Source organism: Xiphias gladius, chromosome 20 (assembly GCF_016859285.1).
Source record: "Xiphias gladius isolate SHS-SW01 ecotype Sanya breed wild chromosome 20, ASM1685928v1, whole genome shotgun sequence".
In the NCBI taxonomy this organism is placed as follows: Eukaryota; Metazoa; Chordata; class Actinopteri; order Istiophoriformes; family Xiphiidae; genus Xiphias; species Xiphias gladius.
The window spans coordinates 19,490,501-19,507,936 of record NC_053419.1 but is presented as its reverse complement, the minus strand read 5'-3'; the positions used below and the strand labels follow the sequence as shown (position 1 = coordinate 19,507,936).

Sequence of the window (17,436 nt, the reverse complement as noted above, 5' to 3'; positions counted from 1 at the left end):
TACTGTTCATAATACATTTAAGTGTGTACAATTTATTTTTGTATCCTTTACAAATCCACAGTATAAGTTGTGCCTTTTTTTTTTTTTTTGCAGAAATAGGGGAGCTGTGGGATAAAGTTGAGGTGTGTTCCTTAGTTAAGGCGTTTCATGTACCAATAGCTTTTCACAAAGTGCACGACGTAAGGATGGAGGGGGGATGCGGGGTCAGCGGGACGCTCAGGAACACACCCAAGGAGTGAGAAGGGAAATAAAGAAGATTGCTTTAGACTAAAAATATCTATTTTTTAAGCTCCTATTTGGTTCTTTATAAACTTTAAAATAAAGCACTAGAAAGTAATCCTCTCGAGAAAACTAAAGTGATAATCCTCAATGTGTGTTAGTGTTTATAAGTGCGTCCACTTGGTCGTCAAGAGGGAGCAGAGAGAGAGAGAGAGAGAGAGAAGGAGAGGAGGGTTGCTAGGGCAACCGTGTCTCGCGGTCGTCACTGTCCGTGGTTATATAGTGGTTCGTCCCAGGCATAGGCAGGGTTTGAATTGTCCCAGCGACTGCACACATCGACTGGCAAAGTGTTTGGCTGATGGACAGCTTTGAGGTTCATATGTACAAGCTCCGCAGCGCCTCCTCTGGCCGTCACCCTCGTAATGAAGGCCATCTGGTGGTCTCGTTTCCTCTGTGATCTGTCTATCATGCTGCAGTCCCGCCCTCTTCTGGCTAACCCCTCAGAGCGATGTCCTTACTCCTAGACTGTGTCTAAAAAGTGGAAATGTCCTCTAAAAGTACTGTCTGCTTTTTAAAAACACGCGCACACCCTCGCAGTCTTTCAAACAGGCATGCATCCATGCATGCACGTAGACGTCCTCTCAATGAATAACTGTACACTGGCAGGCACGCGACACTCACTCGGGGCAGATATCGGTCTGTCTAGCAGTTGCTGCTGTTCCTGAACTCCCCGTTCTCAGTAATCTGCAGTTTGGTGGGGTTGGTGGGGGAGATGCCGTTGCGGGTCTGCATGCTGTAGCGCTCCTTCAGCTGGGTCAGGGCGCTCATCAGGCGGGCATTGGCTGCGTCCAGCGATGCTATGCGCTTCTCCTGCGCGCGCGCACACGCACACACACACACACACACACACACACACACACACACACAAACACACAGTTAGAGAAACATAGTATAGAGTCTCAACAATAAAAAAGAAACTGAATTTCAAATTTCAGGCCATTCCACAATGATCTGTTCCTCCTCAGTAGGTTATGCGAGAGCCTGATGCAAGAACATTTTTGAATTCTCATCCTAAACCTCTCTTACTTTTTTTGTTAGCCTTGCTAATACGAACTGGATTCACCAAACCGTCTTAACTGCACAAACTTGCTGTAAATAGCTCATTTCAACTTGTGGAACCCCTCATGTCCACGAGTAGGTGTGTGTTGGTGCGACGGGGTCATTAGCACAATCGACACCCTCAAATTGCTACAGGAGGCTACCTGCTCTGCTCCGTTTGCGGGCAAGTTTCACTGTTTCCCACTGTTTGAAATCAGCAGATGAGACCAGCACAAATTTAACAGTGTCTGTTGTGGTATGAGGGGAGCCCAAAAAAAAAAAAAAATTTTTTTTGGAAAATATTAACGCGTCTGCCAACGATGCAACGTGCAATAAGACCCTGAGGCTGTTGAAACAATAAGTTTCATAGCAGCTACTGGGCTGTAGTTGCCATGCCAAAATATGCCTCTAAAATCTAAAAACTAAACAAGAAAAAAATAAATGTAAGTTGTCATACCATGATGAGCATCACAGTGATAGGGGGATACAGAATATTAATTTTGCATTATGTCTCACTTCAGGCATGTGCTTTGATTTTTGTTGATTGCCGCAACATCCACACTCCAAATTCATTCAGATTAAGGCGTTATAATTTCTAGAATCAAACAACAGCGTTACAGGAGACTGTAACATGTAGAATTGTATCAATGCAACAAATTACGTGCCACTTGCAAATCTGTTTCGTACAGGTTCTTGCATGTTGTGTCGACTGCGTGACGGAGGCCGGGCTGAACCACAGAGGCAAGCTTCCCTCCTTGCCTTTTTATAATGAGCTTTTTGTTTTCATTCTCTCTGCCTGCTTACTGAGGGAGACAACTTATTGCCTTAACGTGTTTGTTTTTAGATGCAAAGTCTCATTACTTTAGGCGTGAAGGACATTAATCAGCATGTTTGTGTCTGGGCTTTTTTATGAACGTCATGTTGCAGCATAGTTGTATCATTTTTCCAGTTCTGTTGTAAAATCAATTTGAAATTCATTTCCAAAATTGCACATTCGCGCTTAGTTGTGTCTCTGCATGTTTGCATGCATATAATGAACAGTTTTTCCAGAAGTAATGGTATCCAGAGACAACTGTAAAAAGAGATTTCAGCAGCGTTTAATCCGTGATGGCGACAGTTATGCCCACACTATCATTCTCTGCGCAATTTACAATTACCTTCCCAACAATCAACATTCAGAGTTCCTTGCATCGAAGCCCTCTAAGGCGACACTTTTTTTTCTAATAGGGATTTTAAACACAGTTTTATATGGATAGGAACCGGCATGGATTATAGAAGAGCTACATTTTGATAGAAAACTAGGTAGGAAATTTGTAAATATATGTTTTATAAGGAGAGTGGGAGGAAGCTGAGAAATTCTGCTTAACCATTCAAGCTTGTCAATGCCGGAGCTGAGGCAGCTATGAATTAAACATCTCTTTGTATTTCAGTGACCCTTTGTTTCCTCAAGCAGAATACACAAGTAACAGCACGTACGAATTTAAAACACCAAGGCAGAAAGTATCAACAAAACCAAATGCAACCTGCACAATTGGCGCTAGCATTGTTGCATCAGTCAATGTATTGTAAAAAGGGCAAACTGACCTGTGCATCGATGATCTTCTGTTTCGAGTCTACAACTGCCTGCATGTCTGAATGGTCCTTCTTTAGCTCCTCTTCCACTGACATTAACCTGGAAATGTATTCAAGCGCAGTCAGTGTTACAGGACAAATTTAAATCAAGTCTCAGTGAACAGATGCACACAGCTGCATTTCAACCAAACAGCTTCTGCTTCCCTACCTGCTGATGATGCCCTTCATCTGGAGGTCCTTGTCGTCCTGCTGTCTGCGCAGGCGCTCCTCCGACTCCTCCAGTCTGGCCTGGTACTCCATCAGCACCTTCTGGGCTTGTTCGTCCTGACCCTTCAGACGGGCCTCGTACTCTTCCAGCTTCTGCACCGACGCCCGCAGCTTCTCCTGCAGCACTGCGATCTCCTGCTGGTACTGAATAAAAAAGCAGCGAGACGAAGAGAACATTATCATCGCTGTTGTCATTATCATCACGATAATCATCATCATCGTCGTCGTCGTCGTCAACCCTATCAGCCGGCTGCCCTTCTTCATTACCAGAGCTGACAAGAACAAAAAAGAAATCTCTCAATCAGCGATTATGTCCTGTTGTTCCTGATAATTTCTGCCTAGAAGAGAGAGACTGCCCCTCTCAGGGAATATCACGGTTCATTTACCAGTAGTTCTCATAATAGCTGCACTACAAAACTTTCCTCACATATCTTTTTGCCTTTTAATCATATGATTGTTTTTCTTTCCAATCTAACATTACATCCCGCTGACATTGAGAAGCTTTTATTAATACTAGTAAAGCTTTCACTGTAAAAGATTGAAAAAACAAACAGTGTAAAACTCTGTCGAGAGGTTAAATAAACTGGCAAAAACCATAAAAAGAAAGGAAAGGAAGTTTAGAATGAATTAAAGACACGAAGGAGGCGAGAAGGGAGGGATGGAACCAGTGAAATAGGAAGTCTAGTCTGTGAAATAAGCTCTGAAATCTCTCCCTGACCTCTCACTGGACCATAGAGAGGCTTTTGATGGAGTTTTTCTCAAGTGAGGGGGGAAACGAATGAAGGAATCAAATCTCTTTTGGATTAAAAAAACAAAACAAAAACAAAACACATTTCTTGTAAGAGGATAGTATGGTGTGTCACTGGGAGACCAGTGAGAGTCATACTACAGACGCTAACACTGGACCAAGTGTCTACGGCCACGCTAGCTGCTCTCAGAGGTGGTAGTTAGCTAAATGTTAACATCAGCAGGCTAACAATAACAATGCTAACATGCTGATGTAGCAGGTAAAGTTGACCATGTTCACAGTTATAGTTTAGTGTTAGCATACAACATTTGCTAATTAGCACTAAAAGCAAACTATAGCTGAGGCTGATGGGAATGTCACTAGTTACCTCTGCCATGGAGGTTATGTTTTCACCCGTGTCTGTTTGGTTGTTTGTTTATTTGTTCGCCGGATTACGCAAAAAGTACTAAACCGATTTGCACTTGGTGGAGGGATGGGGCGTGAGCCAAGGAAGGACCCATTCAATTTTGGTGCGAACTACTGAGTGCCATTCTAGCTTTACATGTACTGACTTGATGATGGCGCTAGATAAAAATTTAAGGAATCATCAAAATTATTCCAATGATTCCTGAGGGGGAAATGAATTTCTGTACCTATTTTCATGTCAATCCATCCAATATAGCTGTCAAGACGTTCACTCAAAAACAACAAATGTCAACCTCATGGTGGTACTAGAGGAAAGGTCAGGGCATCACCAAAGTCATAAGGCTTCATCCCCTAATAGATGTTTCTTGGCATTGCATATATCAATTTGATCAAAAGTCTCCTTTATAATAGCTGAAAGTACAACACAAACAAATAAATATGTAAGCATCAATATTTCAATCAATGGTGTTCATATATTACAACATTTCTAGACCAAATAGCCTAAACTAAAACTAAAAAAAAAACCAAAAGGAAAATTCTGCGTATTATATCTGAGCATGCACCAGCTCATTATTCAGCAATAGGTGAATGGAGAACAATGTGAAAGACAAACTATCAGAGCACCCAGCACTCCACACACAGTGAGGATGCTGCTGGGATCATTTATCATTCCTTGTCACCTTTTACTCATTTTGCTACATCACGCTCCTGCCTACTACTGGGACATTTTTCCCATCACCCCCCTTTTTTCCCAGGACGAATAGTGACCTCTAATAGATTTATCTTAATGTCTGCTCTACCTTTTCCTCCAGTCATTTCTTAATTTCTAGTATCCCACTGCTCTTGTCACTCGATCCTCTTAAAATGAATGACATCTACTGCATCTGTAACTGTCTTTGTGCTGCCCCTCAGTCCCTGCACCGGTCTCCCTCAAACGCACAATTCATCGAGTCTCCACGGTGCCCATGTACCTGAAACATGGGACGCCAGCTGAGAGCAAATCAAATTACTGTAGAAGCTCATCCGTTTTTTGAAAAATACAATAAATACATTGTTTATAATCATTAGAAGGCTCAGAGCTGAATTTAAACTCGTGTGACATAAGACAGCAAAACACCTTGAAACCTGAGAGCAAATCTTATCATTAACATGTTCAACCAGCTATTTTGACTGTTTTTGAATGTTGAGTGTATTTTTTTTTGCAGATGCGCATTTTAAATTCCATTAAGTAAAGAGTATTATTAACACACCTGAATATTGATAACATAGAATCGGACAAAAGCGAGATGGAAAACAATGGCGGTTTGAACAGATGCACCTCTGCACCTGCTGTCCCTGATTTTACAACTGACGATGTTACAGGAAGGCTATATTTTCCAACCGTACCAACATCTAACTCACATATTTCACAGGAAACTATTAGGTCAAAATGGAACTCAGACGAAGAAACACTCTGAAAGAATAAGATTGGGAAAATGTATGAAAAATCAATAAAACAACAACAACCTCCAAATATTGGAGGGAGTTTTCATGGAAATTATACAAGATTCTTTTTCACCTCAAGAATAAAAAGTTATTTTCTGCCCAATAAAAAAAATATTTCAAATTAAACAAGATATTTGACCAAAATGTATTATTTTACGTATAGCCCCACCCGAACTAACTTTAGAAACAGACATCTACAGTATATAGGATAATCAGCCATGAAACAAATAACTAGGAAATGGTCTACAAGATCTGAAGTTAATGGTATTTGGGGATGGAAAAGAATAACCTGAAGACTTGTAAATCAAAAGCATAAGACGACAGAGTAAATCCTTTGGTTATTAGGACCAAAATTAAATGATAAAGTCGGGAATGTCATTAAATTTGTGCAAATATATTGACATAATATGATTATTTCATGGATGATCAATGTAATCAGGAAGTTAGTCATTTTATTAATCATATTAACTTTAATACAGCTAATGTATTTAATTAATAATTCCACACCAAATATCTATAGTAGCATTTTTTTTTTATGGTGTACATGCAAATGTAGGCAACTGGAACTTTTTTGTTGTTCACATCTTATCTAATCAGATTAACAATCATCCTCTGCTTCGTGCAGAACTAGAGGTTAAAATAAAAAATTCAAAGCACAAAATTTCAACCTGCTTGTGTTTCATATATATTTCATATAAACCGAGAGGTATTCAAGAGGAAATTTAAATTTCAAGCATTAGCTTTTAAATAAAAAAATGCTGACAGTGTCTAATTATTGTACTTACTTACGTTCATCTAAATCAGCAAATTATCAGTTTTATTGGAATTTCTACTTTAAGTCCTGATGTCTACTTCTCCTAACAAGACAGATGCATAGCTTAATTTGTTACAGATCACTGGATATATACAGTATATACAGTAAGTTTAAAATGACTACTGTAGGGGCTGTATTGGTAAGACTGTACGGACCATTAGCTGCAGCCTGTGTCTAAGCTGCTGTGGAACATGTACTGTTTTCCGATTCTTCTCTTGTTGCTGCTCTGCTATTTTAAGTTGGCTGTGACTTCTTTGTTAAGACTGAAGTTTTTGCCTTCTTTGGTTGCTCTCCCTGCCTGGGCTGCTGGCTTCCATGAAGTACGAGCTATGTTAGGATGACAGGTTTGTGTTCGTTATGGATGGGGGGAAAAAAAAAAAAAAGAAAAAGAAAAAAAAAAGGTTGAGCATATGGCAGCCAATCAAAGCATGGAAGCGAAGCTGAGGGTGAGTATCTGTAAAGGTTGCTGAGAAGAGAGGCAGGGAACGTAGGCAGAGGAAGCGGCAAAAAGACTCTTTACGCCTCTATTTCTCACATAGATGCAAGCGCACACAAGCTTAACATGTCTGTGTGGATGTACTGCATGTGCATACACACACACATACACACACCTGCTGTGGGTTCTTAAGTTCATTCCAAAGATGGTAAGAAAGAGGGGGGGGGGGTTGTGAGGGTGTGTGGAGTTTTTCAAGGTAAAGGCAGATATTTTTTTTAATGAAGGACAAAGGTTAAGGCTACAAGATCCAACACTGTAACAGTCCAAGTCTCACTGCACGCTGAATCTCTACAAGTTATTCTTCATTTCTGTATGAGATATATTTGACTCGTTTCACATCAGATTTTCATCAGGTCATATATTAAACTAACCTGTATATTTCTGGATTTTGGCCTGTTGGTCGAATAAAACAAGACATTCGTATAAACCTCCTGGGGCTGTGGGAAATTGTGACAGGCATTTTTCACAATATTCTGAAATTTCACAGTGCAAATGATTAATCAAGAAAATAATCAGCAGTTTAATCAATTTGTTGCAGTCCTAGCGGTGATATTCAACCTTGCCTGCCTGTTATAACTGCTTTCTGCAAATTATTGCTGTTGCTATGACTGTCCTACAGCTGATAGCCACAGTTAGCTGCCGGTTGCGAAAATAGCAAAACAACATCGCCGATAAACAGCCTGCACATCACTGCAGAGGCAATTTCAGGAAAATTGGAGATTAAGGTATTATGGGGTCTCACGCAGAGCCCTATATATCCTATTTATCTCAATGTTATGTTACAAATGCACATATTATAGCTTAAGGTGACAATATGGGTACGTCTGAGGGACCTCAGGCTTAGAGGAAAGGCAAGGGCAATGTGGGAACAGATACAGCAGATAATTAAGTATGTTTTAAGGAAAGAGGTATATGAGGGAACTAAAGAGAGATAAAGAAAGGAAGGAAAGTTCAGTTGAAGTATCAGGGCTGAAGGTTGAGGTGGTTTGTGAAAGTAGGTTGTTGGTAAAGGTCAAAAGTTGGATGAGGAGGCAGGTTACCTTCTCCACCTGAGTCAGATCCTCTCTGTTTCTCAGTGACTCGGGCTCCATCCCCTCATGGTCTAAATACTGCACATTCATATTCAATAGCCAGGCTGCTGTGCGGTCCAGCGCACTGGGGTTCACTGGGGAGGGGGCCTAGTGAAACCAACACAACACACACACACACACATACATGAGCTGAGTGCAAGTGACTGGGAGAGGGGAAGGAGGGCAGGTTGCAACAACAGCACAGAAACAACAGAAATAAGCTTGAAATGCACCAACTCATCTGGATTGAAAGCAGCAGGTGGAATGGATACACACTCCTGTCTTCAAGCTCACGCATACACTGCAGCACACACTTTGAAGCACTGATTTACACATGCTTGAGTGTGTACACCTACATTGCCATTAGAGTAGTAAGGAAGGCAAAATCTGTGAATCCAGCCTGGAGGCAGAGACTACCAGCTAAGGTGTGTGGGTTTCTATCGGCCACGTTTCTGATGGCTAATGGTGGCCGTGGTCTGTTACAGTACATGAGTGGAAACACAGGATGCTTTACAGTCCAACACACTGATGTGCATCTAAGGCTTTTGAAAAGGCTGAAATATCTGAATGTTAATAACTGCACATGGAAAAAATAGAATAAATATGAGAAAAATATGTAAACTTCGCGTCAGCCTTCACATAAAATATGATGAAACTTTACTAGGTTGTCGGCTTTACTACTCTCGTTAGTAACTAGTGTCAATTAATTGACAACCTGCTGGAAAAATGTAGTTTTGATCCAGACAGATTGAATTAAGATATAAACCCACATTGATTTATAATCGAGATCCAGCTATTTTAATGGAAAATAAATAATTTAATCTTCTGTCTGTGTCACCCCTAACCTACTAAAGTACACTGGGAAGGAAACTCAATTTAAAGCCACTATGTGGAATATAACAGTTTCTGACTTTGGCGTGCCCCCTCGCTACTAGTATAAAAAAAAAAAACAAGACACCTTTCAGATTTGACTCCGGGTCACTGAGGGAACTGGGCTGAAAGTAAGAGATAGGCTGCACCAATTTTCAGTGCGGCTGTCGTCTAATCTTTCTACCAACAAGACTAAAAGACGACAGCCGCACTAACAGCCACACTATTTGGTCGTAAACCAAGGATTTGGAATCCATCTAATAGTCCCCTTCACTCAAAATCACAAAATCACTCGATCACAAAAGATGTTAGGATTCATCCTCTGTGCACTGTGAATGTGTGGCAATTCATCCAATAGTTGTTGAGATATTTCAGTCTCGACCAAAGAGGTGGACCTACCGACTGATGGACATCGCCATCCCTAGGGCCACGCCGCTAGATTGGCTAAAAAAAGAATAATTTAAAAGATACTGCAATCATATACAACATCTACACATAGTGGCTTTAAAGTCCCGGACGTAATGCAGACTTCCCTTAACATACAAATTAAATCGGGGTGTTGTGCTCTCCTGCAGACAATTCCACAGGGAGGAAAGCAAGGCATAATGGTTAATATGCTGATGCCCTCCCCTTCAGCCAGTCACCAAGGGCAACCATTGACCAGTGTTTTTAATTACAACCTAGAGTCCTGACATGCCAATAATGAACATAGAGACTTACCAGCAATGGCAGTGTAGAGAATGCCGATTTTTAACAGAAACCTCCCACTGTGACCACACACACTGGCACACATACTGTCAAAATACACTGACCCAGTAGCATGCTGCATCTGTTTGTATCCATGAGGTCTGTTTTTAGTTGCGTTGTGTGCACGAGAGCTTCATATAACGCTTGTTAAGAAGATATGTTCCTCCACCGCTCTCACTCCCAGCCCATTAAACATTACCAGTGAAACAGTGGTGAAGGACTGTATGCAAATTACTGTTATTACATGCACAATGACTATAGTTCATTAGGGCACAATGTGCAGAGTGGGTGAGCTTAGTCCACCCACACAGCCTTTCTTAACATGCTATGAGACAAATGTGCGTTTTTGTAATAGCAACTACTTCTAACAATGTAATTTTAGGTGGTTACACAGTGTGAGACAGCTATAGCTGGCTGTCTTGAATAATACCCTAATGAATACCCGCCTCAATAAGTTCAAGATGTGTAAGCTACAGTCGAGGATCAGTGCGAGGCCCTCACCTGTTTGTGCTGAGCCCTCTGCTTGGTCTCAGGGCTGTCACCTTTGGAGGACGAGGACTGCTGTCGTAACCGAGCCCCGCTGCCAGGCCAGTCGGGGGAAGATGTCATCATGCTGCCAGAGGAGGGCCGGGGGTAGGGCCCACTGTTGAGGAGATTGGGGGGCGTGCGGCCCCGGGTAATGCTCTGAGGTGGAGGTTGGTCTATCCTTCGCTGTGGGCCGGCACTGTTCTGTCTGGGGACGGTGGGCTGGTGCTGTGTTTCTGTGAGGGACAGCTGCCGGCGGTTGAACTCCCCCGAACGCCTGGTGTACTCATCCCCGCTGCTCCCCCCACCTCCGCCCCCTCCTCCTCCGCCACCGTGGTTCAAGAAGGTGTGTTTCCCTCCCGCTGGTCCGTCCTCGTTGTTGCTATGGGAACTGACAGAACTGTGGCACTCGGAGCCCGAGTCGGTCAATCCGCGCGGGGACACGGGCAGGCAGGCCGCCATCTGGTAGACTGGATTCTGGAAGGAGAGGGGGGCTAGTAGTTGGGCGGGTCGACCTGGGGTACTTTCTGTGCCCGGGGTGGTAGGGGTCTGGCCTGGTCTCCTCAGGGTGGGACCTCCAAGGATGTTGCCCTGTGGTACTCTGGCTGACCAGCCAGCACCAGGGGCTGGGCCATCACCTAAGGCGTCTGACGTACTGGGACCTGGGCCGCTTTCCAGACTGCGTGGGTCCTGGAGGTCCACCATGGAAAGACTCTTGCTGCCATTGGACATGCCCAGGTCGGGCTCATTGGTCTCAGAGTAGCTTGAGCTGCGTGCTGGGGAAGGCTGGATCCCTGAGCTCCTTGTCACGAAGAATAAATCCTTGTTTTCTGGGGTGGGGGAGGGTAACCTGGTGAAGTCAACCAATCTGAAAGAGACAGACCGAAAAATAAAGTTAAGTGGGTATCCATGTTAAACTCTCATCCAATCACTCATCGATCACAAATTAATTGGAACCCTTGAGCAGTGCACTCACAAATATATATATACATAACTCTGCATTTTTCACTGTACTGAAACAAGCATTGCAACACAGCATATTCAAATCTTTCTTTTTTTTTTAATTTTACCTTTATTTAACCAAGAAGGCCTCACTGAGATTAAAAATATCTTTTTAAAGATTGTCCTGGCTAAGATAGGCAGCAATAACAATGTGTAACAGCATTTGAGACAAAATATGGCATAAGATCAGAATTAACAAATAAATAAAATGAATAAAATTACCAATAAGTGGCATATTAGAGTTTTCATCCTAGAAACAAATCTGAAGTGGAAGAAATTTAAAGAAAGACAGCAGCCACTGCTAAATGCTAATCTAACAAAACTAGAGTTGCTTAGCATTTAGCTCAAATGCTGAGCTAATGTAACAGCACAAGTAGCACAAGTGGAGTCATAAAATCAGCAAACTGAATCAGCAAAGGCACTGAAGAAAGTGCCTTAGCCCTAAACAGCAAAATGTACCTCAAGTTTTATAACATTAGCTAACATTAACTATTGGTCATGACAGACCAAATAAATTGTAGCAGCAAAACCTTTTGAACTGTTTTACTGCTTATGAATTTAACTTGTCATTGTCTCTGTCAAAAGTTACTCAATCTCACTCTAAAAACAATCAGTAGTATTTGGTAATCTGAAACTACCAAATACTGCACTATAAATTCATTTCTGAGGATGTGCAGCCTCTGCATTCCATTGGCTTCGCCCCTCGTCCCCTCACCTTCCCTTTCTTTTTCCCTTCAGCCAGCAGATGGAGGCTTTATAGCAAGAAAACTATTGCCTTGATAGACGTGATTTATCTTCCAGTGATCTCTATCATTCACATCACGCTCATCTCCTCCCTCTTTCTGTGTCCTTCTCCCTCTGTTCCATTATCCTACCCTCCTTTAACTTCTTTCTCCTCTTCATTCTGCTCAATTTCTTCCCATTTCTCAACCTCGGCACTTTCTCCTTTTCTTTCTCCTACATTTCATGTCACCGGTTAGCGGATGAGAAGCAATTAGGTGAGAATGGTGAGCTCATTTCGAATGCTGTTTCAGTCTTACAGCTTGCTGATGAGGATACACCACACACACACACACACACACACACACACACACACACACACACACACACACACACACACACACACACACACACACACACAAGTCAATATTTTAGCTAACAGTTATTGTGATAAAGTAAAGAGGGTAGGCTCCGACATCAGGTCATACAGGGACATCACCTAATTAGTTGTATTGATGAGCATAATGATGCCAGCTGTCTTACTCTCTTCCTGTTTCTCCTATTATGTTGTCTTCCTGTTGGCTAGTATTCATATCTATGTCCTCCCTCTGATCCCTGTGCCTTTATGTTAATCTGTCTAGGTTTTACCTTGTTACTGTTATGCCAGAGGACAGGAGATAAGCAAGATACGGTGCTGTCTGAGCGTGTATTCATCCGCAGGACAGTAAACGAGGTGTCATCTGGCTGATGTAAACAAGCAGGGATGACATGCTGACTGTGTCATGTGTCATGGCCTCACCTGACAAACATTAACACTCAGCAGAACCAGTGAGGTGAGAAAACACACTAGCCGACTTTGAAGAACAACAACAGGTGTACAGTAATCAGTGTTTGCTTTACAGTTTGGGGGGGGTCCTGTGCAGTTTTTTTGTGTTGAAATCTGTTTCCTCAAACCAACATGTTCTGCGACTTGGCTACCACTAAATCACTTTCACACCCGACAAGTAATCAAATATAACAAGAGCTGGCTGCTGGCTTACGCAGCAAAGGCAAAAGCTGGGAGCACAGAGGCACCGTAGGGCAGCACAATGGCCTGGGAATAAGTAAATGACAAAAATACTGTACATAAACAAAGGTATGTGTGCAGACACCAGAGGCAAAAGTCCCCTCTATGTTTCAAATAGGCACTGGGATTTTAGCTGTTCCAAGACTTCCAAGTCTATATCATTCGGAGAATCATGGCCGAATATCAAATCTTCACGCCCAATTTTTTTTTAAATAACATAGATAAAGGGGTGATATTCTGCACATGGACTGTAAAGGCTGAAATTAGGCTCTTTAGGAGGAGAAGAACTGTAGAGTTTAAATGTATTAATTACCTCATAAATACGGTGTGCACAACTATAATAGTCAACATCAATGTCAGCCGCTGCAGCACCAATATACATGAGCTGCCTTTTCACTGTCAGTCATTTTTTCTTTGGTGCTCATTTTAACATTTCCACAGGCAAATAAACTGTCCAACAAAGATGAATAGAAAATAATAAGTTTAATCTTTGCGACCCCCCAGAAAATCTGAATCTGAAGTTTGCATGGGGTCCTTGATGTTAATTAGGGGGTCTGAAACCCCCCGTATGTCACGTGACGCATCAAATTGTCTTCAAATTCTACATTCGTGATTCAAAAATTACATACAAAACAGCATCATTTGCATAAATGAATAAACTCTGCCTGTGTGTACTATCTGAGATCTTAAATGTTTCTTACCCTGAAAGGTCATTGTCTATGACCATCTTCTGCAGGCCAGTGGAGATGCTGCAGCCTGCCTCGGCAGGAGGCGAGCCCATATGCTCTGAGGACTGTCCGGGTGTCATCTGGACACTCGACGGGTTGGACAGAGCCGTGTTCACCTCCCGCAGGATCCTGGGCAGAGGACCCAGCTTAGAGGCTGCACTCTGTGAAGACGGAGGCACAATTAAGTTTAAGCCAAATTAAATATTACCATGGACCGGTTCTGTCGCGGCATTAACAGGATTTCATTCAAGTGTTATTTGATTGAATTTCATATTTGCATATTTTTTTACACCAAGTTATTTTCCCTATGCCGTGCAATCAACTCTCTTATTCAGAAAACACACTAAATAATGAAATAGGCTGGCTGGTCTGCAGGACTGGAGTATCAACCAGAGTCACTGTAATTTCTGAATTATTTAAAGATAGGGTAGATGCTCTACCGAAAAAGAAAAAAAAAAGAATCTGCCCTTTATCTAATTATTACCAGTTTCCCATCTGCTACTGAAGCTATGTAAATGTCCTTCTAAATCCATTAGTATGCCTCACCCAGCCTCTGAGGATTCAGTGTTCTCCTCCTGTGCACTGTTTATGTATTGAAATAATAAATTATTGATTTAATGTATGATAAACAAAGACTAATGCAGTCTAAGCATGATTCAAATGCAGTTCATTCAGTTCAACCTAATCATCCATAGACGATCTTTGGACCTTTTGTTACCAGCTGGAGCCTATCGGTTATGAAATCTACAGAATATCTATGTATCTAAAGTATCTTTATATATTTTTGATGGACATTAATGCATTACAATCTTCAGTATAATTAGTCCAAAATAGCTATATACTGTATATACAATGTCAATGTGTCCAAATGAAACACTACATGTGTAAGAAACTATTTTTGTAATAGAGGATGTGAAGCCAAGTGGCGCATAAATATAATACAGCTGATGAAGTATTCCATCTCCAGTACCTGGTCCATCTGAGACACCACCTCAGAGAGGAGGGAGTGCAGTGTGGAGAGTTCCCTGCCGAGGTCGATATACCCCTCAAAGCCTGCCGTGTTGGAGATTGTCTCTGGGTTGGAGATTTCGAGCAAGAAGCGCTGCATATTGGTCCACTCGTGCTCCAGGAACTGGTTCATGAAGGACATGTACTCTTCCTTGATACCAAATCTGATGGCACAGGGAAGGGAAACAGGGACAACGAGTAATGCAGAAATGTTATTTTATAAAATTCCAAGATTCTTTACTAAAAAACTAGGTATGTTTACGTGTCCCTGGAATCAAACATCCAGCTAAAAACACGAACTCACTTGGTGAAGTTGGCCAGGTTTTGGGTGACTTTAGCGATGAGCGTGAGCGTACGTGCCGTGCGGTCATCGGGATACTCCTGCATCAAATTGAAAAGCGAGGGGGACATGATCGCTGGACAGAGAAACCGCAGGAACAAAGACGCGCTGATCAGACGCTCACTGATGTCTGGTCGGCCACGGTTGCTGCATTCCTGCCGCCATGACGCAAAGACCTCTTTCAGTTCTCGTGGAAAAACACTGTGGAAAGTAAACGACAGGAAAAAAGTTTATTTTTGAGAGAAAAAAACAAAAATTGTCCTTGATTGAAAGTGTGTGGCATAGAGGAGAAAAATGACACAAAAAAGATTCTTTAACTTTAACATGTTTTCTGCAGGGTTCATCAAGTTAAATTTAAGACTTTTTAAACATTTTTAATACCACATTGAGTTCAATTTTCTACCCGCTTCATGGTCATATTGGCTAAAGTATGAAAAATATAAACAAAAACCCGTGGAGCCAAATTTTCTTCAGTACTTCCCAGCAGCATATAAAAATATTTTCAGTATTATCTTTTTTCACTGATGTACCTTGTCTACCACCTGCAGAGCTCCTAGCAATTTGGTTTTAATTAGTACTGTTAAGAGCTACACTCCTGGCCTTGAAGAGTACAGTAACTGTTAATGAACCCATAGGTTCTGTGAGCAGTTTTATACAGAAAGTTAAAAAAAAAACATTGCATTCCAGTATTCACCAGTATGAGTTGATGATTTTGCAGAAGGCCAGCTCACAGCACATCTTCAGGTTACTCTGGTGTTCTGGCAGGTCACCTGACGAACATTTGGACGGATCCACTTCACAGTTCTCATCTGACTCATACAGAGCTTTGATGAACTCACCTGAAAAAACAAACAAACAAAAAAAAAGAAAAACAGAAGAAGAAGTAAGACATTAAGGAACATGTGGGTTTTTGTAGATCAGTTTCCTAGTGTGTGAGACAAAACCAGAACGGAAAAGGGAACTGTGATAGTTCTTTTTTTTGTTCGTGTTCCTGATTAGAAGTGGTCGCAAAGTCCTGCTCAGCTGAGCTGGGACAGGGGAACAATATCATGTCAAAAGGGAGCAGAGTTTGATATTGTCATTGAGACTGTAGTTAGGCAAAACTATTAACTAAAAAAAAAAAAAGAAATTATTTTTCAAGACAGTTCCTTCTGTAGTTTGACCAGGGAGATCCAGAAGATCCTTGTAAGCCAAACAAAGTTACACTCACAAAAATGGTGGCAGACACCTAATATGTCCTTTTTGTTACCTCCATTCAGATAAGAGACAGACCTTTTCCTGCTGCCATCTCAGTGAGTCAACAGCCTGTAAAGGGAGCCCATCTTTAATTTGGCAGCAGTCTGAGATTATTATTCTACTCTAATCAGTATAATTAAAATGGGGGAACAGGAGTGTCCTCTGTCCCTAGTGGTCTTAAGAGAAGCTTGGCTGTACTTGTATTGTCCCAGTCGCGCTTTCAGTGATTCCAATAGTTTAGCCAGACGTCAAACAACAGAAACTCCACCAACAACAGTGATGCATAATTCACCAGCCCTCAGTATTTCCTGTGAGGGACCAGGAAACAGGCAGCATTTCCAGTTGCAAAGACAGCGACAAAGAGAAACACACACGCACGCGCGCGCACACACACACACTCACAGAATGACATAAACACACACAGGGCATTAATATTGGCAGCATACAGGTGGTGAGTGCCAGGAAGGATGTGTGCTGTTTGGAGATTAAACTACCGCTGTGTACATTTCTGAATCAGGCAGGGACAACAGCATACAGTGCATACAGAGTGCTTATTGTTAGGACTGAAGACAAACACACTTGATCTAACCTTGGACTAACATTGTAGGAATGGGAGTATGGGGTCAAACAATCACCTCATAATTATTTTCTACAAAGCTGATCCTCGGTCTGTCACAGCCAGATAAAAATGTATTTCAACTATTTGTTTTTCTATGTCAATATTTTCTTGCGCTTGTCTCATGTAAACTGCTCCTCCTGAACGTTGGCGTTCAAACACAAGAAAATACCTAAATGACTCCACCTTCGCTTTATCCAATTTAGCCATGAAGTTCAATTCCAGGTGAGGCGGGTTAGTCATCCACGTGTCACAGTGTGAACTGTCTCTCTCAAAATCAGCCTCCGACAGAAGAATCGCTGCACTTGTCTGCCTGTCAAAAATGATTCTTGGAAGGGGAGGACCACTACCCACTACATTTAATGTGCTGGTGCCACAGGTAACTACACATTTTCCATAGTAAG

At 41.9% G+C, this 17,436-nt stretch overlaps 1 protein-coding gene across 9 annotated transcripts in view; it reads right to left on the bottom strand.

The window, feature by feature from the left end:
- Positions 1-74: 74 nt before the first annotated feature.
- Positions 75-17,436, bottom strand: part of dab2ipb (DAB2 interacting protein b) — a 138,058-nt gene continuing 120,696 nt past the window's right edge. For 8 of the 9 annotated variants that reach the window (XM_040157493.1, XM_040157496.1, XM_040157494.1 and 5 more), the window contains 9 exons: positions 15,875-16,019; positions 15,145-15,381; positions 14,803-15,004; positions 13,806-13,993; positions 10,293-11,184; positions 8,145-8,282; positions 3,098-3,300; positions 2,902-2,989; positions 922-1,089 (listed from right to left, as the gene is read on the bottom strand). In XM_040157493.1, the coding sequence (XP_040013427.1) occupies positions 922-1,089; positions 2,902-2,989; positions 3,098-3,300; positions 8,145-8,282; positions 10,293-11,184; positions 13,806-13,993; positions 14,803-15,004; positions 15,145-15,381; positions 15,875-16,019 (2,261 nt within the window). Of the gene's footprint in view, positions 1,090-2,901; positions 2,990-3,097; positions 3,301-8,144; positions 8,283-10,292; positions 11,185-13,805; positions 13,994-14,802; positions 15,005-15,144; positions 15,382-15,874; positions 16,020-17,436 lie in introns of all 9 variants that reach the window. The other variant, XM_040157492.1, reaches the window with a different exon arrangement.